This window comes from Protopterus annectens, chromosome 2.part2 (assembly GCF_019279795.1).
Source record: "Protopterus annectens isolate FY-2018-M chromosome 2.part2, PAN1.0, whole genome shotgun sequence".
In the NCBI taxonomy this organism is placed as follows: Eukaryota; Metazoa; Chordata; order Ceratodontiformes; family Protopteridae; genus Protopterus; species Protopterus annectens.
In genome coordinates, this window is record NC_056730.1 from 292,526,200 (window position 1) to 292,551,969 (window position 25,770).

The following is a 25,770-nucleotide window of genomic DNA, read 5'->3' on the forward strand; positions in this document are numbered from 1 at the left end:
TCATGTCTAAACTTGTATATTATTGGATTGCTTAAACAGAAATTGATGTTGATTCCTGACTGTGCTGAAAATAATGATTTGCAGGATTTAATGCATTCTGCTGAACAAGTTGGAAAACATACTTTGCAATGTGGTTTTGATTCATTAGAGGCATCTTATAGGGCTGCTGTCACTGGGTCTGACTTAGAAGGCATGCTTGGCTTAAGGAGCAATCTTTGCCAGATCATGTTAAGGCTAAATTGCTGGCTGCTCCCTTAAACCAAGACCGCCTGTTTGGCAACAAAGCAGAAGATGTCCTTAAAAAGATGGAGGAAAAAGCTAAATCTATGCAAACTGTTAAAGATTTCCTGCAAGTACAGCCTCCCATATTTAGTAGGCATTGGCCCTCTAAGAATTGGTACTTTCCTGCCTCTTCCAGGTCTTCAGTCCAAACCCAGAACCAGCAGAACACCCAGGCTGTAGTCCCAAGGGACTCGCAGGACTAAGCAGTGCGGGGCTCCGACTTCCAAAGCAGGAAGTAGTAAGACTCCCCCTATGGTAAACTGTCTTAATGTCTTAACTTTAAACTTTCCAAGCCCTGCTCAACTGACTGTGCCTTTAGGGGGCAAGATTGCCCTGCAGGCAGAAAATTGGGAAATCATTACCCAGGACAAATTAGTTTTAAATATAGGTTCCCAAGGATACAGATTCCAGTTCCACTCCTTATCAATCTCAAATGGTTGGCCAAATCTACCCCCAAGTCAGTGGACGAGGCTCAAATGCAAGTTCTCTTCCTTTTAAGCATGGGGACAAGGTTTCTATTCAAGACTTTTTCTGATACCCAGAAAAGACAATTCCTGGCGTCCTATCCTGGACCTGTCTATCCTAAATACATTTTTGGTAATCCCAAAATTCAAGATGCTAACTCTTCATCAGCTGTTTGCTATGCTAGGCAAAGATGCCTGTATGGCAACACTGGATTTAAAGGAAGCCTACCTGCACATCCCAATAAGGGAATCTTGCAGAAGATACCTACGCTTCAAAGCAGGCTACATGCACCATCAGTTCTCTGCACTGCCCTTTGGCTTATCTACTGCACCCAGGGTATTCACAAAGTGCCTATTACCAGTCATTGCCTTTTGCAGGCAAAGAAATATTCAAATATACCCATACCTGGACGATTGTCTAATTCAGGCATAAAGCCAGGACATACTATTGAATCATCTGGCATTTGTAAAGAAAATGCTAACTTCTCTGGCTCTGCCAGCAAATTGTATTCCTGGGAGCAAGCTTGAATACATCTTCCCAGATGGGCCTACCTCACACCAGCGAAACTTGTTCATTTGACAGCCTACTTCAAACTACTGGCCACAAAGATCCAGCTATCTGCAAGGAAAATACTGCAAGCCCTGGGGTTCATGGCCCCCTGCATTCTACTAATTCCATATGCAAGACTGCATATGAGGAAACTACAATGGTATCTAAAAAGCCTATGGTGTCAACATTCTCAGGATCTAGAATTCAATGATTCCTATCATACCTTGTCTACAGATAGTTTCTTTGGTGTGTAGAGGCCTGTCACCAAAATAAGGGACTGCCATTCACTTTACCCCCTGCCGCCCAAGCCCTAACAGACGCATCACACTATGCATGGGGGGCTTGCTTGGCAGGGAAGTGCATTCAGGGAAAATGTAACCCAAGTCAAATGCACCTTCATATCAATCAGAAATGTTAGCTGTACAGAATGCCCTGACAGCCTTTAAGGACCGCATTCTTCCAGGACAATTTATTGGTAAAGAGACAACACCACTGTTATGTGGTACATAAACAAGCAGAGAGGAACCCACTCATACCCTCTCTGCAGACTAGCCATGGCTTTGTGGAACACAGCCTTGAGTTACCAAATGCACCTACAGGCTCGGTTCCTGCCAGGAAATCTAAATACACTGGCAAACGACCTAAGCAGAAATCTCATGGACCCACACGAGTGGAAACTGGAACCAAAGATATTCAACATGTTGGGAAACAAATGGGGGAGCCCAGCGATAGACCTGTTTGGCTCCCCCCAGAACTACCAATTGGAAAAATTCTGCACAAGGACTCCCCACAAACAAGCTTGGAAAGTGGATGCCTTGTCCTTCACCTGGAAAAACCTGTCAGTTTATGCCTCCCCCCCCCCCTCTGCCTCTCCTCTCCAAGGTACTACTAAAGATCAAACAGGACAAACCAAGGACAATACTGATTGTACCAGACTGGCCACACCAACACTGGTGTAACCCTCTTGTGCAGTGTCACTGCTGACACCATGGCACCTGCCTCAGACTCCCTACCTTACTGTCCCAGCGGGAGGGCCAGATTCTGCACCCACAGCTTCAAACCTTGAACCTGGCAGCCTGGCTAATTACCTGATCTCTCCCTTACTATCCCTCAGTAAACAAGTGATGGATGTCATTCTGGAGGCAAGGAGGCCTAGTACTAGAAAATCCTATGCTGAAAAATGGAAAAGATTCTGTTTCTGGAGCCAAACTCAGGGGATGGGCACAGCAGCACCCATTTTAACTCAGATTCTTCAATACTTAACTGAGATGCTTCACAAGGGCCTTTCCTTTTCCTCCATCAATCAAAATTCATGCCGCAGCCATTTCAGCTCATTGTAATACAGAATCACCCCTCTTCTCTCATCCACTATTTAAGCAGTTCCTCAGAGGGGCCAAAAACTTAAGACCACCCAGGAGAGCCCCTACTCCAGCCTGGGACCTCAACTTTGCATTGGAAAAATTCACTAAACCTCCCTTTGAGCCAGCTGCAAATGCAGAGTTGCAATTCCTTTCTGGGAAAACAGCCTTCCTTCTAGCAATCACTTCAGCAAGAAGAGTGTCTGAGTTACAGGCCTCATGGCAGTGGAGCCTTTCATAATCTTTCATGCGAACAGGGTGTCCCTCAGGACCAATCCCTCCTTCATGCCCAAGGTGGTATCCAGTGTGTGGCCCTTTAAATCAGTCAGTTCATTTGCCTACCTTCATTTCTAATCCACAGAACAAGGGGGAACGAATACTGCACTCATTGGATGTGCACAGACAACTTAGATTTTACTATGACAGGACTAAACCTCTCAGAAAATCTGAACAGCTGCTGATTGCATTTGCTGGAGGGGTAGAGGGGAAGGACATTTCAAAGCAAACCATTTCTAAGTGGATAGGCCACTGCATTCATTACTGCTATAAGCACCATGGAAAACCTACCCCACAAGGGATTAGACCACATTCAACCAGGGCTGCATCTACCTTTACAGCCTTTCTCAGAGGTGTCCCTACCAGGGACATCCTAGAAACTGCTACCTGGGGTTCTGTACATACCTTCACCAAGGATTGCCACTTGCCAATTTTTTCTAAATCCATAGCTGGTTTTGCCACTGCAGTCTTGCAGGGCAGTGTAGCTGGTCCTAATGCTATCTAATTTCCTCCTCCCATCCTTAGCTTTGGGAATCTACCCAAATGTGATGACTGCCAACAGTGAAACATGAAGAACATTGTACAGTTGCGTACACTTACCATAAATGTCGATGTTCGTGTGTATTCACCGTTGCCGGCCTGGTTACCCTCCCTCCAGCCCCCTGACTTCTATTGACTATATACCTCTATTCTTGTTTACTATGCTTAAAGCTTTTTGGTGTATTTGCTTTTTTGTTGGTGTAACCTAGTATATAATTGCTTCCCATTATGGGGGCATCTGATATCTGGGACAAGAAAAACTGATTTAATGTCGTCGGCTGCATGCTTTATACCCCCTGACTACCTGACGTTATGGAAGATGAGAGAGCATCCGACGCAGGACCCAGGACTTTGATAATCAGGCCGACTGAGGGCTACTGCAAGCAGATAACCCAAATGTGAAGATTGCAACAGTGAATACACTCTTAACATCTACATTTATGGTAAGTGTACACAACTCTACTTACTTTGCTATTGTAACTCCTTTTAGTATCCGTTAGCCAACCAATATTCCTTCCTAGCCTTGTCCGTCCTTTCTATCTCCCACTTTTTCCTGCACTCTTTTCTTTTGATGACTTCCTGGACTTCTGCATTCCACGACCAACATTCCTTATGGACCTTATTTCTCTACCTGACTCGGCCACATAACTCTTCTGTAGTCCTCACACATGCTGTTTTCAAGTGCTGCCATTCTTCGTCTCCACCTATTTCCTCTTCCTCTTGGGGTGCTAGAACCCCGAGTAAATTCCTTGGACTGTTGTACTTTCTCTCCAGTCAACTTCTGGGTCTTCAGCCTGGTTTCTGTTGACCTTAGAGCCTTCTCTGACAATTGCTTGTAGCTGATTGTGGCAATCAGTTGTTTATGCTGTGTGCTAACTGTTTTACTGGGGGATTACTTTGCAGTCACTGATTTTACCCCAATGTCCTTTCCTTACTAGAAAGAAGTCTACCCGAGTTGCATGTTGGCCATTCTTGCACGGGATCTTGTGACCATCTCCCTTTCTCAACCATGTGTTGCTCCACCCATGTGAACCCAGGCAGTCCTTGTATCCTGTTGTCTCAATATGAGCATTCAAGCCAATTATTATCAACACCAACTCATAGGTTCATAGGTAGATACTAGGCTATCGGCCCAAGGGCCTACGTAAACCTAGCCAACAAGGTTCCCTGGCTTATGCCACCCAAGAAAGTTATTTTCCTGTGCCACTGTCGAGCAGAGAAACAAGTGATCCCCAGGGTGCATTTCCTATTTCCCATCCACTCATCAAGATTTTTCTTGAGTGCTAATGAAGAACTTTGCTTGACATAGATGGGTAGCCTGTTCCAGAGTATGGGAAGTCTCTGGGACAGGAATTTATCCCTCCAGCGTGTCCTGATGTTAAGTTGTCAATCTCGCCTTCATTCTTGCTGGATGGGTTCGGAGCTGATCCTCGGCTCCGACTCGGCACTTGCTTTAGCTCGAGAACTCCTTTTACCAGCTCGAGGCAACCCTATATCCCATGATGCAAGGCGGAACTACCCCAGATCTCGTTTGCCGCTTAGCGAAAGAGGTCTCCTTTGCCAGCTGGGGTAAGTTTTTTCTTGTGAAATGAGAAAAAGTGTAGTTAGGGGTTTAATTTTCCCTTTTAGTGTCAGTTTAGTCTGTACTTAGTTACAGCCCACCCTATTCCCTTGTTTTTAGACCTTTTATAATCTTTATCTAAAGTTTTTTTTTAGTCAGGCCTATTTCCCCATTGGTTATTCCCTTCCTGTGTGTTTGTGTAAGGGATTAATTTGTGTGTTTGTTGGGATTGTTTGTGTTTCCATCCTCCTAGGATGTCAAAAGAAGGCAAGGTCTCAGGCTTCAAGAAGTGTGACCAGTGCTGTCAGAAAATGTCTCTGACAGACGGTCACACTTCTTGTGTTTATTGCCTGGGGCCTTTGCACCTGCAGGACTCCTGTGCTTTATGTCATGCTTTTAGCCAGAGAGTCCTGCAGGAAAGGAGGAATAAACTCATCCTCCGAGGCTTACTTAAGCCTGAAGGTTCTCCTCCTAAATTAGGGTCAGGAAAACCTCCTAAACCACCAAGGCTCAGGCTACACTGTCCAAGCCTCCTTCGGTGGCTCCGGCTCCGTCGGAGCCGACATCAGCTCCAGCTGGAGCCGATACATCATCTTTGCAAGTAGTGGGTTCGGCGCCGACCGGCTCCGACACCCTGACTACTGTGGCCTTGTCGGCTCCGGCTGGGGCCGGCACTTTATCCCGCATCGGGCCGAGATCCTCGGCTCCATCTGGGGTTCAAGGGACTTCGGCTCCGATGGCTTCACCCGTAAGAGATCCCGGTCCCCTTCTATACTGAGTATCCACTCGGCTCCGTGGTCTCCTCTTTTGTCGGAGCGAGCCATCGGAGCCGATCTTCGCGATCTTCCAGGCTGTCTGACCACGATTTAGAGAGGGTGGTAAGCAGGCTGTTGAAGTCTCAGGCACTGGCCCAAATGCTCCATAGCCCGTCTCAACAGACTTCGCTATAGCCCCAATCCTTGAACTTCCTCCTCCGACTCCACACCGCAGTTCGAGCCGGAGCTTCGGGACAGCGACTGTTTCGATGCCGGAGCCGATACATCCTTCGGCTCCGTCGTCCTCGGCTCCGATCTCCTCCTTGAGACCTTCCTTGGAGGGATCCGGTCGTCGGGTTTCCACTGTCGGCTCCGAGGGGGCTAGTGGCATCAGACCCTTGTCCGACCCGCTCTCCCTCTCGGGCTTCGCTTTGGTAAGCTCGGCGCCGACATCGGCCTCGAGCCTTCTCTCTCTTTGGAGCCGGCCATTCCTGTTTCTTCGAGCGGTGTGTTCCGGCCTCCGGGGAGAGGAGCCTTTGAGGTGATGAGGAGTGTCCTGGCCTCTGAGCCTGGTCAACGGTCCATCCCTCTAGCTCCTCCCTCTTCAGTGCCTGCAGATGCCTCTTGCCAGCCTCTTGTTCACAGGCCCAGGGATCCATCGCCCCAGGTTTCCCCACTGGGAATTTCCTCCTCTTCCGAGGTTTCTCCTGATCCTGCAGGGGAACCCCCTCGGAAGAGGACGTGTAAGAGGAAACACACAGACTCCCCTGAGTCTGTTACATCTGATACCGACTTAGATGAGTCGGAGGGTTCCCCACGGTCCCCCTCTGAGGATGTCTCTTTTTTCAGACATCCTTGAGCTCCTCAAACAGAGGGGAATTGGCCCTCCATTGACCCCTCCGAGGATGAGTCTGTATACCTGGAGGCTTTTGGATCCCGACCCTCCACCTCCTGGGTGTCTCCGCCTTTCGACCCACTTAAGCAGGTAGTGGCTCGTAAGGCGTGGGCGGCTCCAGATTCTGTGGAACCTGTCCCCAGAAGACCATCCAAATTCATTACGGCCCCTTCGGACAAACAGTTCCTTTCCAAGGGTCTTCCGGTGGATGCTATGGTGGTGGCGGCTGCCACCAAGAAGGAACTGGTGGATCCTTCAGTACCTGTCCATCCTCCTAATAAGGACTCTAGGACCATGGACAGGTATGGAAAGCGGATGTTTTCTTCAGCGACCTTTGCTATGCGTTCGCTGTGTTATCTTTGTCACTTCACCAGGCTTCGAGATGTTCTCAAGGAACTGGGAGAAGTAGTCCAGGATCCTTCTGCTGCTGGGGCTCAGGAAAAGATTGCCTCGCAGCTTGCTATCCTGAATTCCATATCTAACTCCTCCATGCGGCTCATATCCTATGCGGCCGACGGAGCGAGCAGAGCCGTAGGCACAGGAGTTGCTCTTAGACGCCAAGCCTGGATGCGGCTTTGTAATTTTAGGACCCCTTTAAGGCCTTCACTAATACCCCCTTTGATGGTTCGGCTTTGTTCGGACCTCAGGTGAAGGATACCTTGACCAGGTGTGAGCAGGATGGTAAAACTCTTTCTGCCGTTGGAGTCCAGTTTTCCACTCCTTCTAGACCATACCCCAAGGGTCAGAAGGGGGGGGAAGATGAGGTTCCGTAAAGCCCAAGGAGCTACACGGACACACGTGGTCAGTTTACCCCAGAGGCAGAGGGGTAACAATAATAGACGCCGCCCTAGAGGCAGGGGTCCTCAGAACCAGGGCAACAGGGAGTCTCTTCCTGAGAAGCCCTTTCAGCATCCCTGAGGTGTTGCCCAACTGTCCACCCTTGGAGGCAGTCGGGGAAGGATTTCGCTGTACCCAGTAGCCTGGCAATCCCTATCTCAAGAGATGTGGGTACAGTCGATTATATCCGAGGGTTACAAAATCCCTTGAAGGTTTCCGTACCTCTACAATCCCTTCCAGACATCTCACCCGGTCAAAGGGATTTGGCAGAACAGGAGGTTTCAAAGCTCCTAGAAAAAGAGCCGTCCAGGCTGTGCCAGCAGACCAGGTAGGATCCGGCATCTACTCCAGATTCTTTTGGTCCCCAAAAGGACGGAGATTGGAGACCAATATTAGACCTGAGCAATCTGAACAGATTTGTCAAGAAGGCAAGATTCCGGATGGTCACGCTTCAGTCCATTCTGCCCTTTCTGGGCAAGGACAACTGGATGTGCTCTATAGACCTTCAGGATGCGTATTATCACATAAAGATTCACAGACGCTCCAGAAGGTTTCTCCGCTTTCGGCTAGGGACCAGTCATTACCAATTCAGAGCCCTGCCCTTTGGCCTCACTTCAGCCCCCAGAGTGTTTATCAAATGCATGGCAGTGGTCACAGCTCATCTGAGACGTCGAGGATTCCAGGTGTTTCCCTATTTGGACGACTGGCTCCTCTCCGCCACCACCAAGTGTCAGCTTCTTCAGTCCAGAGACTACACTCTACAGCTTTGCAGGAGTTTGGGAATTTCAGTAAACTTCGAAAAATCTTCTCTACTGCCTTGCCAATCTATCACCTTTATAGGCGCAGAATTAAACAGTCAAAATGTTAGCCAGACTAACAGATCAAAGAATTCTGGACATCCAAAAATTTGTTCGGCTTCTTTTGCAAAGCAACAAGATCAAAGCCAGATTTATACTGAAGGTTCTAGGTCTTATGGCTGCGGCCATTGTTCTTCTACCACTGGCTCGCTTCCACATGCGTCTTCTGCAGTGGATGCTATTCACGCAGTGGTCGTACCACAGTCTCCCGATGAGGCACGAAATCTTGGTAACACAGTCGTGCCGAGCTCATCTGAACTGGTGGATATCTTCCCCTCTTCTTCATCAGGGCCGACCCTTTATTCCCCCTCCTCCAGTTGCCACGGTCACTACGGATGCCTCTCTGATCGGGTGGGGGGGCATTATCAGGGCAGGATGGTCCACGGGACGTGGCAACCCATAGAATACCATCTGCACATAAATGTCCTGGAGATGAGAGCAGTGCTTTTAACGTTGCAAGCCCTCAACGACTTTCTTCCCACGGGGACTATTGCAGTACAGACGGACAACATGTCCGTAGTCTGGTACATCAACAAGCTGGGCGGGACCAGGTCCTATCAGTTATGTCGAGAAGCTCTCAGACTTTGGCAGTGGGCAATCTCTTCTCAGCGGTTTCTGATAGCAACGCACATCCCCGGCAGGTCCAACCTATTAGCGGACAGGCTGAGCAGATCCATTCTAATGCCTCACGAGTGGTCTCTCAATCAATCTGTAGTGGATCAGATTTTTCTGAAGTGGGGCACTCCTTGTTGCGATCCTTTTGCTACTCCTCAAAACAACAAGTGCCCCGATTTCTTCACTCTCTTTCCCCTTCCAGGCCAACCCCTGAGAGACTCTCTAACCCAGGATTGGCCCCGGGGACTTCTGTACGCTTTTCATCCTTTTCCCTTGATTCCACAAGTCATTCAGAAAGCCACAGTTTTGAGAGCCAAGTTGATCCTCATTGCCCCATATTGGCCTCAACAAATTTGGTTTCCGTCTCTGCATCGTCATCTTCTGGTGCAGCCCTGGCATCTGGACCCAGTTCCGGATCTCTTGATCCACCAATCGGGTCAGCAGCACTGGGCCATTCATTCTCTCAACCTCACTGCTTGGTTGCTCCACTTCCTACCCTAGCCAGGCTACCGATGATTTCGGACTCAGAGACATTTTAGTCTCTTCCTTGAAGTCGTCCACTAGGACTGTATATGCTAGCAAGTGGCGGCGTTTTCTATTTGGGCGAATTCCAGAAATATTGACCCCTTTACTGCTCCTGTACATTCGGTTTTAGATTTCCTGGCGGAGGTTTTCATTCAGGATCCTCGTCATCTACAGTCAAAGTACAACTGGCTGCTATTTCTAAGTATCATGTTGGCCTGCATGACAATAACATTATGTCTCATAGGTTATGCAAGGCCTTTCTCAGAGGAGTTTTCCTCCTAAAACCACCTATAAAGCATCCTCCTCCGCAATGGGATCTGAACTTAATGTTGGCATCCTTGATACTGCCTCCTTCGAACCGTCTGCTTCATGTTCTTTGAAGTTATTGACCTGGACAACTATATTTTAACTGGCTGTCACTTCAGCAAGAAGGGTTTCAGCCATTCAAGCTCTCTGCATTCGTTCCCCTTATTTGGTTTTTCATAAGGACAGGGTATCATTAAGAACTAACCCTTCCTTTCTTCCCAAAGTCGTATCTCAATCCAACATTAACCAATCTATAGACCTACCAGTCTTTTTCCCAAACTATTCCGACAGAGCTGAACAGAAACTGCATTTTTTGGATGTCCATCGTCAGCTCAGGTACTATTTGCATAGAACTAAACAATTCAGAAAATCGGACCAATTATTTGTCTCCTATGCAAAAAACATGATAGGTCTTCCAGTATCTAAAGTGACCTTATCCAGATGGTTGACTTCCACTATTTCCTATGTATACTCTCTCAGGGGCAAACAGCTATCTTCTAAGCCTAAAGCTCACTCAACCAGGAGTCTATCCACTTCTGCAGCTTTTCAGGATAGACTACCCATTGATACCATTTGTGCAGCAGCTACTTGGGCCACGCCTCATACCTTTGTTTCTCATTACAAGTTGGACTTGGTCTCTAGAGATAGGGCCAGTTTTGGTTCCACAGTTCTCAAGAGTCTGTTCCATTGAGCCACCCGGGATACAGGTGCTAGGGACGGTCCCATCCAGCAAGAATCAAGGCGAGATTGACAACTTAAGATTTAGAAGTTATGTACCTACCATAACGTTCCATGTTAGTTGTCTTCTCTCCTTCTTTCTTCTCCCTCCTCCCCTGGCCTGGACAGATCTTGGAGAGTTCCTATTAGATTGTTTCCTCCGGTACGTTGTTAGGAGGATTTCTTTTAGGAACCATTGTTCCTAATTCTTTTACGATAGTCTTTAGCAGGGTAAGTTAGCTACCAAACGAGATCTGAGGTAGTTCCGCCTTGCATCATGGGATATAGGGTTGCCTCGAGCTGGTAAAAGGAGTTCTCGAGCTAAAGCAAGTGCCGAGTCGGAGCCGAGGATCGGCTCCGAACCCATCCAGCAAGAAAGAAGGCGAGAGAAGACAACTAACATGGAACGTTATGGTAGGTACATAACTTCTAATTTGTTGTGGTGACAAGGTTTAGGTCCCTTAGCTCGGAGGGATTGGGATTTCTTTAGGTGTAGCATGTCCAACAGCTCTGGGTTTGACACAGCTTTATATGTTAGGCAGAGATCACCTCTGAGTAGGCGATATGCTATGGAGTAAAGCTGGAGTTTTTTGAGGCGGTCATTGTAGGGCATTTATTTGAGGCCAGTAATCCTCTTTGTGAGGTACTTTTGTGGCCTTTCCAGCTGCTGCAGATGTCTTGTGAGGTACATTCTAAAAGGGGTGTTGTACTCAATAATGGGTCTAATGAGTGTCGAGTAGAAAGGAGCAATGACCTCTCTTTTCCTGGATGAGAACCCTTTTATGATGAGGTGTGCCATGTAGAAGGACTTCCTGACTACTGTGGCGATGTGACTATCAAAGGAGAGACTACTGTCCACCTGGGTCCCAAGGTCTCTTATCACGCATTCGGTGTTAAGTAGATTGCTGCCTATGTGGTAGTTAATGGGTACAGAGTTTTTACCAAAGGGGATGACGCTGCACTTTTTGGCATTGAGCTTGAGGCCATGGCTCTGACACCAGGCATCTGTCTCAGCGAGGCCCTTCTGTAGGATGTCCACATCATTTGGGGACTTCATTATGGCTCTTAGTTTGCAGTCATCTGTGAACTTCATTAGCCAGAGGCCTTCTGTGTTGGCCTGTACTTCAGAGTAGATACCAAACAGGAGAGGTCCCAGGATGGAACCCTGTGGTACTCCACTTGTCACTGCTTTGAGGTCAGATTTGGAGTCTGCAACTTTTACAGTGTGGGTTCTGTCAGTGAGCCAGTTGTTGTGCTTTATTTAGTAGGTCCTGCAACTGCCGTCTAAATGTTCTCTTCACTTATCACAACCCTGCTGTGGGGCATAGGTTGAGATTATGAATACTGTCCTATCATTAGGTTGAAGTCTGATTGCCACGAGTTTGTCACTTATTCCAATGATGTCCCTCACTGCCTTCTGAAGCCTCTCTTAACCAGTCCTCCTCCTGAGTAGTAGATTCTGGATCCCAAGCTAAGTGGCTTTGCTGCACTGCCCTTCCAACATGTCTCCTTTGGTACATAGGATGTCCAGCCTCCTCCTTACCATCATGTCATCTCCTTCCAAGCTCCATCTTGTCAGTGAACTTGTATTGTGTGTAGCATTTCTTAGTTCATGTTTGGCAGGTTGATTGGTTTTACATCCAGCTTTTGCTCAGCAGAGGTATTCCAGATAACCCAAGCTGGGCAACTGGACACCTGACAGCCAGTAGCTTATTTACCCAGGGCTGCTGGGTTTTATGGCGGGCATACACGGGCTAATAGGAGAACGTTCACTCCTCCCGCCACTAAAATGGGTCCCCTAGTGTAGAGTAGAGTAGGCCAGGTCCTCAACCCACTTATCACTGGCAGAATGTGGTGACATTATTCAACATGACCGAGTCAGCTATAGCCTTATTTTCCACTGTCATGTGGCTAGTAGCCCTGCCTCGGCATGCAGTCTGTGATCCATGTTCTCCTATCTTTAGGATATTTTGCACCACAGTAGATGCCCAAAGGGGTTAATCTATACAATGCTTCCCCCCTGTAGAGCACCATGTAGAGTCTGTGTGCTGCTGCGCGCACCTCCATTCATTGGAGAGTTTGAGACAGAAACTCTTGTTTTTCAGAGGAACCTAACAGACACAAGGAGAACATGCAAACTCCAAACAGGCATTGGTCAGATGTTAGGGCGAACCTTGTACCTTCTGCATGAGAGGTGAAGACTTTAACCATTATGCCAACTGGTCAAATAAGTCTAGCTCTGATTAAGGGAAATACTTCAAGGCAACATAACCTTGGACAGCTTTGTCTTGCTGTTTTAAGGACTGCAGTTAAGGTCCTTAAAATTTGTACTCAAATCCTTCAAACTTTACTCCAGTTTGCATCATTGCTTAGATGACATTCAGCTTCAGAAATCATTAACTGGTAGGAGTTCATCAGAGTAGCATCACAGATTGCTGCAGTTTAGTTACTGCCTCTTATACTTAGTGTACCTAGAGTTTACACTCCATCTACTGGTGGACTCCATTCATAGCATAGCATGCAAGATTAACCTAGGCTGTCAAATTATACAGCTCTTAAAAAAAAAAAAATATATATATATATATATATGTGTGTGTGTGTGTGTATATATATATATATATGTATGTATATATATATATATATGTATATATATATATATGTATATATATATATATATGTATATATATATATATATATGTATGTATATATATATATATATGTATGTATATATATATATATATATGTATATATATATATATATGTATGTATATATATATATGTATGTATATATATATATATATGTATATATATATATATGTATATATATATATATATATATATATATATATGTATGTATATATATATATATATGTATATATATATATATATATATGTATGTATATATATATATATATATATATATATATATATATATGTATATATATATATATATGTATATATATATATATATATATATGTATATATATATGTATATATATGTATATATATATATATGTATATATATATGTATATATATATGTATATGTATATATATGTATATGTATATATATGTATATGTATGTATATATATATATGTATATATATATATATATATATATGTATATATATATATGTATATATGTATATATATATATATATATATATATGTATATATATATATATATATATATATATATATATATATATACATATATACATACATACATACAATGTTTTAGTTGTAAGTTGCAGTGTAGATATCTAGTAGTGGAACTGAACTTCCTGTAGTGCAGCAATGTATTTTTCCACTAAAGGCTATGATATTTGTTTCACATCTTGGCTTGATGCTTTCTTTTTCTGTATTTCGTTGCCTGCTGTTCTAATACAGACATTTTGAAGATGAACATGAGTGTTCTAATATTGTAAACCTTGCCTCATTTCAGCCAGTCTGATGATGAAGAGTCTGGGTCTGGATCCGCAACTAGTTCAAGCTCTGGAAGCAGCAGTCAGTCCGACAGCAGTGACTCCAACAGTGATTCTAACTCTGGCAGTCAGTCAGAATCTGAATCTGACACTTTGATAAACAAAAAAACAGCTGAAGATTCTGTGAAAATGGACAGCACTGAGGTAAATTACTCTGATACCTGAATAAGTTTCTAAAAGGCTAAGTTCATCAATTAATTTGTAAACTAATACACATTTCCCCAACATTATACTGGAATTTTTTTTTAATCCAGTTCTTGGTCCATGGGTGCCCATCCTGAATCCATTAAGGCTACACACCTGTCTCAGGGAAAGCATTGTAAGCCCTCTTTCCCTAAAACCCTGATAGTTATCCTGGATCTCAAGGACGTCTGTCTTCATTCTTTTTCTTGGCTCCTTAGGTGCTTTATCAAATTCAAGGCAAAAGGCTTCCACTATTATTTTACCTCTTTGCTCTTTGGATTGGCTAATAGCACCCAGGACTTTTACACAGTGCCTGGCACCAGTAACCACTTTTTGTGGAACCAAAGGTGTTCGTAACTCCTATCTGTATCATTGTCTCATTGAGATGCTGTTCCAGGAGGAGGTGAACAGCTCTTCAAGTTAGCATACATTGTTTTCTTAACCTTTGAGGTTTCTTCAGCATCCCAAAGTCAAATCTCAGCCCTTCCAAGAAAGGGGAGTCTCTTGGATCCTTACTGGGATCCAGCAGTCAAATGGTCCACCTTCCTCTAGACATGATGGAATGAATATCATACTTCTAGTAGATGACTCTAGAAACAATAGTTAAAGCCACTGAATTCCTGGGGCACTTGAATTTGATTGGCACAGTTCTGTTGGTGGTCCTGACCAAGCTGCACACGAACTCTAGCAGTGCCCAAGAAGTACTTGGAGCCAACATTCACAGCTCACAGAGGAGGTGATCCTTGTGTTTGTCTCTCTCCAAAGAACTAGAATGGTCTTCCAACCAGGATCAGACTAAACTAAGGGGTGCCCCTCAAACAGGAATCCTGTAGTCTTAACACTAACTGCAGATTCTTCAAACCAAACTTGAATGTCAACTCAGGAGACTTCACAGTTAGAGGGATTCGGCATGGTGCTCAAAGGAAAATGCATGTCCGGTAGAAGAGAGAATGGTCATAATTCAGGCACTCAAGGCCTTCAAGCCCATCAGCTAACAAAATTATTGAGGTCTGGTACAAGTGGAAATTAAACAAGGGGGCTTTCCAGGAATGGATCTTAAGGGGGAACATATCAAGTTGATATGTTTGCCTCCTGTCAAAACAGACTCCAAAAACGTTTTGCTCCAGGACTCTTGGAAGACAAATCTGGAAAGCACATGATTCTTATTGCTGTGTCAAGGTGCATATTTCGGCCATTGCAGCATGTTTGTCCATGGATCCTTCACTTGTGTGTGTTTTTAGTGAAACAGTTTAAGGGAGTTTTACACCTGAGACCTCTCTCTTGAACAGGTTGCTTCTTCCTGTGATGTGAACTGTGCTAGAAAAGTTAACCATGTTCCCATTTGAACCTACTCATCAAGTCGACTTGAGATTAATTGTATAGAAAACTGTTTGTATGAGTTGCAGGCTGTCATGGTGGATGAATCCTATCTGGCCTTCCATGGAGAAAGGGTCTCATTAAGAACAAATCCCACATACATGCCAAAGGTTGTTTCAGAGTTTAGTTTGAATCAAGCCATTAATCTCCCAGTGTTCTGTCCAGATCCTCAGAACTGGAAAGGATTCTACATACTCTGGACATGTATAAGCATCTTGGGTACTATCTTGACAGAGCACAGTCCTTTAGAAAAGCTGATCAGGTGTTTTATTTTTTCTGATGTTGGGACAAAAGGGGCAATCATTGTCAAAACAGTTTCCAGATGGTTGTAATCAATTATTGCCTTTTGTTGTTCCCACCATGGTAAGCCAGTTGCAGGCAGTATAAAAGCTCATTTTACAAGAGTCTTGTCTTCTGTTCCATATTGCAAAGGAATGGACTTCAGAAATATTATACAAGTAGCTACATGATCCAATGTACACAGCTTTACTAGGCATAACAAACTGGATTATTTTTCTTGATCCAGGACAGGCTTTGCTAGAACTATTCTTTGTGAGCTCATCAGCCTGAACATAAACCCCCTATGTCACGAGATGGGTTGCCAGTTGGCTCACGGATAGAACCCACACTGAGAGAGTTGCAGGCTCTAGGTCCGAGACTAAACCAGTTACAAGTGGCGTCCCCCAGGGCTCAGTCCTGGGACCCCTCCTGTTCGGTATATACTTCAGAGGTACAGGCAAGCACAGGAGGACTATGGCTGACCAAGTTCGCAGACGACTGCAAACTGGGGGCCATAATTGACTCTCCAGCTGATAGACATCCCCCAGAAGGGTCTCATCGAGACGGATACCTGGTGTCAAAATCATGGCCTCAAGCTAAATGCCAAAAAGTGCATAGTCATCCTCTTTGGAAAAAACAAAGTACCCGCTAACTACCACATACGTGGTAGTCCCCTAAGTACAGAAAATGTAATAAGGGCTCTGGGGACCCAAGTAGATAGTAATCTCTCTTTTGATAATCATATTTCCAAGGTGGTTAGAAAATCCTATGTGGCCCACCTAATCACAAAAGGGTTCGCATCTAGAACAAAAGAGATTATTGTGCCCCTCTACTCCTCACTCATTAGACCCATCATAGAGTACAATGCCCCATTTGGGATGTACCTTACAAAACACCTGCAACAGCTAGAAAGACCACAGAAGTACCTCACCAAGAGGATTACTGGGCTCAAACATATGCCCTATGTAGTCCAACTGAAGAAACTCCAGCTGTACTTGGTTGCATACCACTTACTCACAGGTGATCTCTGCCTGACATACAAGGCCATGTCAAACCCAGAATTGATGGACATGCTCCACCTAAAAAAAAAAACAAATCCCCAAGAGCCACACACACTAGGGATCTAAACCTCACCACAACGATAAATAGGACGTGCTAGAGGGATAGATTCCTGTCTCAGACTCCCCATGCTTTGGAACAGGATTCCAATCTACATTAGGCAGAGCCCCTCACTAACGCTTTTCAAGAGAAACCTTGACGAGTGGATGAGAAACAAAAAATTTTCCCGGGGATCACTGCAGTGGCCCTGCTGGACAGAGGCACAGGGAACTAATGGCTCTGCTGGACCGAGGCACAGGGAACTAATCTAAGGAGGCGGCGAAAGCAAACACATTCTGGCTAGGCTTATAGATGCCCTTGGGCAGATAGCCTAGTACTTACCTATGAACCTATGGATCCATATCCTCCTCTCTTCCAGGTTGAATAGACTTTAGTAATCATAAAAATATAGTACATTTGTGTAAGTTGCTTTAGCCATAGCAGTAGATATTCCAATTCCTGACTGCAGTAACCACACCCACCCTTAACCCCCTGTGTTTGTTTACATCATGCCTCTCAACCTCTTAGTGCAAGAAATCTAGACAAAACCTGGGAAAATGGGGGGACAAAGGTCCAAAATTAGGGACAGATTTTAAATATTGCTCTTATAAGCTTTGAAAGTTGCTAGAGTAATAGGTTTTGTTACCATGCATTTTCTAAAGGATTTGAAGTCTGAAACTCAAATGTATGTCATTATTTAGTGACTTCAATCCTCTGATCAGAATAGACCAAAAATTAGAGGCAGAAATCTGGACGTTTTGGGAAAATCTAGGCAGTTGAATTTTTTTATATACCACATGCTTTAACAGTTCAGTAGGAGGGAGTACACTTAACTTTTGAGCAAGAAAGTCTTTAAGATTCTTCACTGTCTGTTTTTTTTCCCACCACAGAGCTGCCCAATTAGTAGCTGGAATAAAGGTGTGGGAGGAAGCCATAACTTTTAGAAGCTGACTGGTTGTGTTGTGGGCAGGACACAACCATTATAGGTTAAAGGCTACTGTAGCAGTGAGGAATTCAAACATCTACTGTTACGCGTAAGTGCAACCTTCCTAAAATCATTCTGTTCCATCAGCAACATGAAGTAAATTTGGAGCCTATGATGAGAGCCTTCTTGAAGATGCAGATGGAACTGGGCATCACCGCCCTCACTTAAGATGGATCAGGTTGGCTCCTCTCCGCACCTCTTCTAGCTCCTTCTTTGCTAGCTTCTGTACTGCCAGTCTTAGCACCAACAACCCAATGTCAGTGGTGTAGCTGGTAGCACACACACCTTTAGTGCTAGTAGACCAAAAAGCTTGCACATACCTCTCAACTGTACAGATTTTTGCCTCATATATTTTTGGTCTGTTCCTGATTAAATTTGTGATTTTTCTAGAATTCTGCGGCAAATCAGTGAGGTTTGAATTAATAATAATGACAGAGTTTCGGACTTTGTATACTTCCGAAAGTACATGGTAAACCAGACCTTTTATTCTAGCAACTTTCTAAGTTTATATGAGCAGTATTTAAAATTTGTCCTTATTTTTGAGACTTTGTTCCCCTATTAGTTTTGGCTTTGTCCAGATTTTTTGTACCAATAGTTTGAGAGCTATGCAGTGAGTAGTGGGTTCTATTTCCATTCTAGACAGTTAGATTGATGACGTTGTAGTGCAGTATTAGGTAGTATTAGGTTACTACACAGTGTGTGTAGTCCGAGTGAGACATTACATTGAGGTCCCATCTGCTTAAGTTGACGGTAGTTCAGGTAGTAGTAATAATCCCACAGCACCTATCAAAAATTTCTTGCTAGCCTGGCCAAATTTTCCCTGGTAGTAAAATTACTACCTCAGGTCTCCGCTGAAGACCCACTAGCCTAGTGGGACTAAACTAGGTCAACAAAAGATGGATAAAATAGCAGGATCTGGGTGGATCTTTTGTCTTAGTCCCAGAAACCATTCAGGTTTCATTGTTAACTTTTCCTGCATCCTCTTCTCCAGTCTGTGTCAAGTGGTGCTTTTACCCGAGTGCTCCACATAGAGTCCTATGATTAAACAACAACTGGAGATGTTCCTGGTGTGAGGGTCTTTGGCATTCAAGCTAGTGTATCTCTCTCTCTCTCTCTGCCTTGAGGGTGTAAGAGTCCTTAGTGTCGAGACTTCCCTCCTCTGCTCCACCCTCATCTGCTTTGGCAGAAGGAGTCTATTCTGAGGAGTGTTTTGCTTGATGCAGACTAACTCAGGATCCACCTTTGACGTCATAGGCAAGATGTTAGCCCCCCCCCCCCCGGCACAGCTATCTACAAAATTTCATTCGACACTGGCTTTGCCCCCGGATGGCCAGCCATTGGTACTTCAGCCTGTTCGTCAGGTCTGTCAGGGGGTAGAGCATAGTGGTATCCTTCAGAGATTTGTAGCAGATGTGGTCCACCTCTTCTGTGGACACTGACCAGTTGTAACTGGAGATTGCTAGGAAGCGAACGTACAAAAGAAAGCATGTAGACTCCCTTTCTGAGTCCATTATCTCAGAAACTGACTTGGATGAGAGAGCGTTCCCTCCATTTCCCTCCTGAAGAGGTCTCATTTTACAAAGTCCTAGAATTGATAAAGCATAGGGAATCTTGGACATGCAACCCACCTGGCCAGGATGAGGGAATGCTATTCCAGACTTGGGGCTCTGTCCCTTCTACCTCTTGTGGTCCCTCCTGCTGACTGACGTATAGATTTTATCACTAGGAGAGCATGGCAGGAACCAGGTACAGCGGGAACCATTCAGTGTTACCTTAGTAAGGTATTATGTGTTAAGGATAAGCAGTTTTGGCTTAAGTATTTTCTGGTAGTCTCCTTGATTGTTACAGTGGTCACTAAAAGAGCAGCTCACAGATCAGGATGGGAAAGCATGTTTATGGCATGGGCATCTCCGCCTAGTTTCCACTCCTCTTTCCCATAACTTAATGCTGTGACTGAACAATTTAATCCCTCTGTAGTTACTACAGCTCTGCACATCACCCTTATTCTTAAAAACTGGTACCAAAACACTTCTCCATTCCTCAGGCATTGTCTCATTTTCCAAGATTTCATTAAACAATCTGGTTAAAAACTCCATTGCCATTTCACCTAAACACCTCCATGCTTCCATAGGTATATCATCTGGACCAACCGCCTTTCCATTCTTCATCCTCTTCATAGCTGTCCTTACTTCCTCCTTGCTAATCCATTGTACTTGATGATTCATTATCCCCACATCATCCAACCTTCTCTCCCTCTCATTCTCTTCATTCATCAACCCCTCAAAGTACTCTTTCCATCTCCTAAACAAACTCTCCTCGCTTGTGAGTATGTTTCCCTCATTATCCTTTATCACCTTTACCTGCTGCACATCTTTCCTAGCTCGGTCCCTCTGTCTAGCCAGTCAGTACAGGTCTTTCTCCCTCCTTAGTGTCCAACCTTTCATACAACTCTTCATATGCCTAATCCTTAGCCTTCGCCACCTCTCTCTTTGCCATGCATCTCATCTCCTTATATTCCTGTCTGCTTTCTTCATCTCTCTGACAAATCCCACTTCTTTGCCAACCTCTTTCTCTGTATACTCTCCTGTACTTCTGCATTCCACCACCAGGTCTCCTTGTCGTCCTTCCTCCCTCCAGATGTCATGCTAAGCACCTTTCTAGCCGTCTCCCTTACTAGCTCTGCTGTAGTTACCCAGCTATTTGGTAAATCTTCATTGGCACCCACTGCCTGTCTTAACTCATCCCTGAACTCCACCTCACAATTACCCTTTTTCATTTTCCACCATTTGATCCTTGGTGGTGCCCTCACACTCCTCCTCTTCTTGATGACCAACGTCATCCTACAAACCACCATCCTATGCTGCCTAACTACACTTTCCCCAGTCACCACTTTACAGTCTCCAATCTCCTTCAAACTGGTCCTTCTACATAAGATATAATCCACCTGTGTGCATCTTCCTCCACTCTTGTATGTCACCCTATGCTCCTTTCTCTTGTTAAAATATGTATTCACCACAGCCATGTCCATCCGTTTCACAAAATCCACTACCATCTGACCTTCTGCATTCCTCTGTTTAGCACCATACCTACCCATCACTTCCTCATACCCTCTGTTCCCTTCGCCAACATGCCCATTAAAATCTGCTCCAATCACCACTCTCATCCTTGGGTACAGTCATCACCACTTAATCCAACTCGCTCCAAAATGTTTTTTTCTCATCCATCACACACCCAACGTGTGGAGCATATGCACTAACATTCATCATTACACCATCAATTTCCAGCTTCATAAGCATCGTTCTATCCGACACCTCCAAAACACTCCCAGCATACTGTTCCTTCAGTATAACTCCTACACCATTTCTCCTCCCATCCACACCATGATAAAACAATTTGAACCCACCTCCGATGCACCTAGCCTTACTCCCCTTCCATCTGGTCTCTTGCACGCACAATATACCAACCTTCCTTCTGTCCATCATATCTGCTAGCTGTCTCCCTATACCAGTCATACTGCCAACATTCAAAGTTCCAACCCTCACTACCACAGTCCTAGCCTTTCTCCTCTCTTCCTGCCTTCGGCCATGCCTTCCACCTCTTCTCCTTCGGCCAGCAGTAGCCCAATTTCTGCCAGCACCCTGTTGGCAAACAGTACTGGTGGCAGTTGTTAACCCGGGCCTCGACCGATCCGGTATGGCAATATTTACTGGTGTCTGCATTAAGTATTTGGCAAAGTTTTACGCCGGATGCCCTTCATGACGCAACCCTCCCCATTTATCCGGGCTTGGGACCGGCACAAAGAAATGCACTGGCCTGTGCATCCCCAGTGGCTGGATTTCTCCCTCATTTCCTTCACCTAATCCTCCGGATTCCCCCATCATTAGCTGAGGTTTCTGTGTTCATGGCCCCAGTGGGGACAGTCAAAGTGCCTTGTGCTTCTGACTTGGGTATACATTGCTTGGGGGTGAGGGTTGGTGGGCAAGAAAGACATGAAAACAGTGTCAAATGACGGCCCTTGTATCTCTTAATTCCTGATGTCAGGAGGAGTCTGCTGGGCTTGGAAGAGGGGGGTGAAGTCTCTGGTATTTGGAACTGTCAAGGGCTGTCCCATCAAGGATATCCCAGACTGTTACTACTGCAGCAGTGAAGACACTTGGAACATCTATATTTGTGGTAAGTAACCACAGTTGTACTTTTCATTTGGGAACATAATGCTATTCCATTGTCTCTGAAGAAGTATGATTTATTGCATTTGGGTTTTCCTGAACCTTCTCTTCCTCCTGTTCTTCCAGCATTGGAGAAAGTGTTTATTACATCCTGTAAACTTGCTGACAGTCAGCTTTTCCCGCTAAAAAAGCAAGTAGATTATAAGACTGAGGAACTTTTTACAAGCTTTTTATATACTAATCCCAGATCAGATTCTGCACTTTTTTCCTGTTGACTCCAGCTGCTGCTAAACTTTTGGGTCTGATGTCATTTTCATTCATTCAACTGTTGAGTTCAGATACGACTCAGCCACTTTTACCAGCTCGTGGAACACTAAAACTGTCAAGCTCCTCCCTTACCCATAATGTCTGGTCCCCTAACATTCCTCAGATCTTGTTTTCTGCCTTAGCATACTGATGTGGTCACTACAAACTCTTGGGTTGGCTAGCTAATTTTTGAGTGTGAAAACTTTTCTTCAAAATTTTCTCTTAGGATTTATTCCTATATTATATTAATAGTATTTATCTTGCTACCATTGCTGGTATTTTTTTTTTTTTTACTAATTTAAAATTTCTCTGCTTAGCATCATTGGTAGTCTCTCTTATCCTTTCTACTTGTTTTCAAAAAAAAAAAAACCTCTCCTTTTCAGTTTGTGTTTTTTGGTAATTGATGGATCTTGTAATTTTACAATGTCTGAAGAGAAACCTTCAAAAAATGTACAGCCTGCAGCCATAAGATACCCCTGTCTGATGTGCACTCTGAATGTGTCTGTTGTCTAGAACCCTGCACCTTTAGCCTCACATTGTGATGTGCAAAGCCTTTAATACTAGAGCTTTGGACTGAAAATGTAAACTGATCTTAAGAAGTTTGCTTACTTCCAAGTCATCAGCATCATCTGGAGCGAAATCCGATAGAAAGGATACAAAAAAAAAGTCATTTCCCAGATCCGACCTCTCCTCCGACTCCAAGCTCAGAACCTCCTCACAAAGTTCCAAAACCTTCAGATTTGACTGCAAAATTTTACAAGTCTCCTCGAATCTGATCTCCACCATTGGTATTGGATCCAGTTTCCTCTCTACTACCTTCTCCTTTCTTGGAGAGGTCTCCTAGGCACCACCATTCAAGAGCACCAGCAGCAGTGTCTTCTACTTGTTCCATCAGACATCTTACTAAAGCTGATGTGGACAGGAAGATGAGAAATTTCCTCTCAATGCAGATTCAAAAGGGGTCCGTACGGCTCTGACCCCATTGTAGCCATAGACCTTTGTCAGTACTACCCCATTAATTCTTGCTCCTATTCCAGCCCGACCATTGTTTTGGAGCAGTTGTACCTGGACGTTCCAGAGTCCTCCACATCGGATCCAATCCTTTGCTTTTCAGTCACTGAATTATTTGGAACACTTCATTACACTCCAGAGGGATTTGATTAAGGAACTCACCAAATCCCTTTCTGGGACCATATCCACCAAGGCAGAGAGTACCATTGCCTCACAGTTGGCTATCCTCCATTCCATTTCAAACTCTTCCATGAGACTTGTCTCCCATGCAGCTTGAGGGTACCTCATGGGTGCCAGGTTCAGGCATTTCCATAAGGAGATATGCTTGGATGCACTTGTATGATTTTGCAGAACCCTTCAAGTCTTCCTTCATCAGTGCTTCCTTTGATGGAAGTTCTTTATTTGGCCCCAAGGTAAAAGACACTCTCCAGGTGTGAACAGGAAGGTAAATCCCTGTCTGCTGTGGCATGTTTTTCGACCCCTCATTGGACATTTTCTAGGAATCAACGAGGCGGACAGAAATTGTGGTTCAGAAAATCCCAGGGTGCCTTCCAAGATTCGTGTGGAGATATTTCCTCCGGGGTAGTGGGGGAGACACCGATGGAAGATGCTTTCCCTGTGGCAGAGGTTGTCTTGCAGAACCAGGGTTTCCAAAATTCCTTTCCGGATAGACCCTTTCAGTGTTCCTGAAAGGTTGCCCGACTGCTCGCATTTGGAGGCAGCCAGGGAGCACTTATCCTTGCACCCAGATGCCTGGGCTGCAATAACAAAATATTCTTGGATGATAAAAACGTTATCCAGAAGTTATTTCATACCATTTTTTGCAGACTCCCCCATCTAAAAGAAGAAAGCTTCCCGACTTCCCACCCAGTCAGGGTGAAGCTACTGGACAAGAGACATCCAGGAGATTGCACCAGACTAGAGAGGATTTGGAACTTGCTTGAGGTTATTTTTAGTGCCGAAAAAAGACAAGGGACATGAGACTAGTTTTGGATCTAAGTAGTCTGTACCAATATGTGAGGAATTCAAAGTTCCGAATGGTCACTCTTCAGTCATTCTGTCTCTTCTACACAAGGACGATTGGATGTGCTCAGCTGATTTTTCAGGACTTGTACTATCTACATCAAAGTAAACAGGCACTCCTGGAGATGCTTGCACTTTTGGTTGGGAGTCCGTCACCATCAGTTCAGATCCTGCTCTTTGGACTCGCCACAGCCCCCAGGTTGTTGACCAAGTGTGTGACTGGTAGCAGCTCACCTGAGACTGCAAGGATTCAGTGTGTTTCCATATTTAGATGACTGGCTTCTCACTGCCCCAACCAAGCATCTCCTAGAGCAGTCCAGGGACTATTTGGTCCAAATTAGTCAACATTTCCAAGTCTAAACTACTTTCATTACAGAGTTTGGAGATCATTGCTGCTCATTTAAATGCAATAAGTCAGATTGCTTCTGTGCCTCCTCATCTTATAGATACAATCATGTCTCACGTTCAGGACATTTTCTTATCCTGCTTGTCCTGCCAGACTTGTCCTTCAGGCTCTAGGTTCCATGGGAGGGTCTATAGTATTAGTCGTATTAGCATGTTACTATATTCCTGTTCTTCATTGGACTGTAGCTGTTCAATGATCTGTTCTTTGACAGCCAGTATTCTTTCCCAGTCAAACGTACTCTGGTATGCAGAAAGCCCCTTTGCTGGTGGATCCAGTCGGACAACATTTACATAGGTTGCACCTTCGATGTTCATCGTGCATACAGCTGCAGTCATAACAGATGGGTTTTCCTGCAGTCAGGCGGGTCCTCTGTTGGCCGAATTCCAAAGTCTAGGACCGGCATCGGTTGTCGTCGCTTCTTCCCTGACGTCAGTGCGACAGGGGTATAAAAGAACCAGCCGACGCCATTTTCTTCAGTCTTTCTTGCCGCGCAGTGCCCGAAGCAGAAGCAGTTCGCAAGTGCCGGTTGGCCAGCTCCTGAGATTACAAATATCTGCAACCGAAGTCGTCTTGAAAGCCAAGTACCCCATTGGGGAAACTTTTCTTGCCTCAGACCGATGTCAGACAAAGTTAATAATTGTATTTCATGTGGGAAGCAAATACCGCTTAAGGATTTTCATTCCCTCTGCATTCCTTGCTTAGGCCCAGACCACGACGTCTCGGCCTGTCGTTTTTGTGCTACATTCAACAAACGCACCATTAAGCGTCGGGCGGAGTTCGCCCAGCACTTTTTTGGCAAAAAAGTTAACTACATTGTCGGATACTCTGACTCCAGTTTTGACTAAAAGACGCAAAGAAAAGGACCGACACACGAGGTCCGCGGCCTCTACTGACACCACGCCAAAGCCGACTACA

At 44.9% G+C, this 25,770-nt stretch overlaps 1 protein-coding gene across 1 annotated transcript in view; it reads left to right on the forward strand.

Annotated features, from left to right (window-relative positions):
• Positions 1-25,770, forward strand: part of CHD1 (chromodomain helicase DNA binding protein 1) — a gene marked incomplete in the record, with an annotated part of 4,694,407 nt that overhangs the window by 345,382 nt on the left and 4,323,255 nt on the right. The window contains 1 exon segment of the mRNA XM_044063873.1: positions 13,982-14,165. Coding sequence (XP_043919808.1) covers positions 13,982-14,165 — 184 coding nt within the window.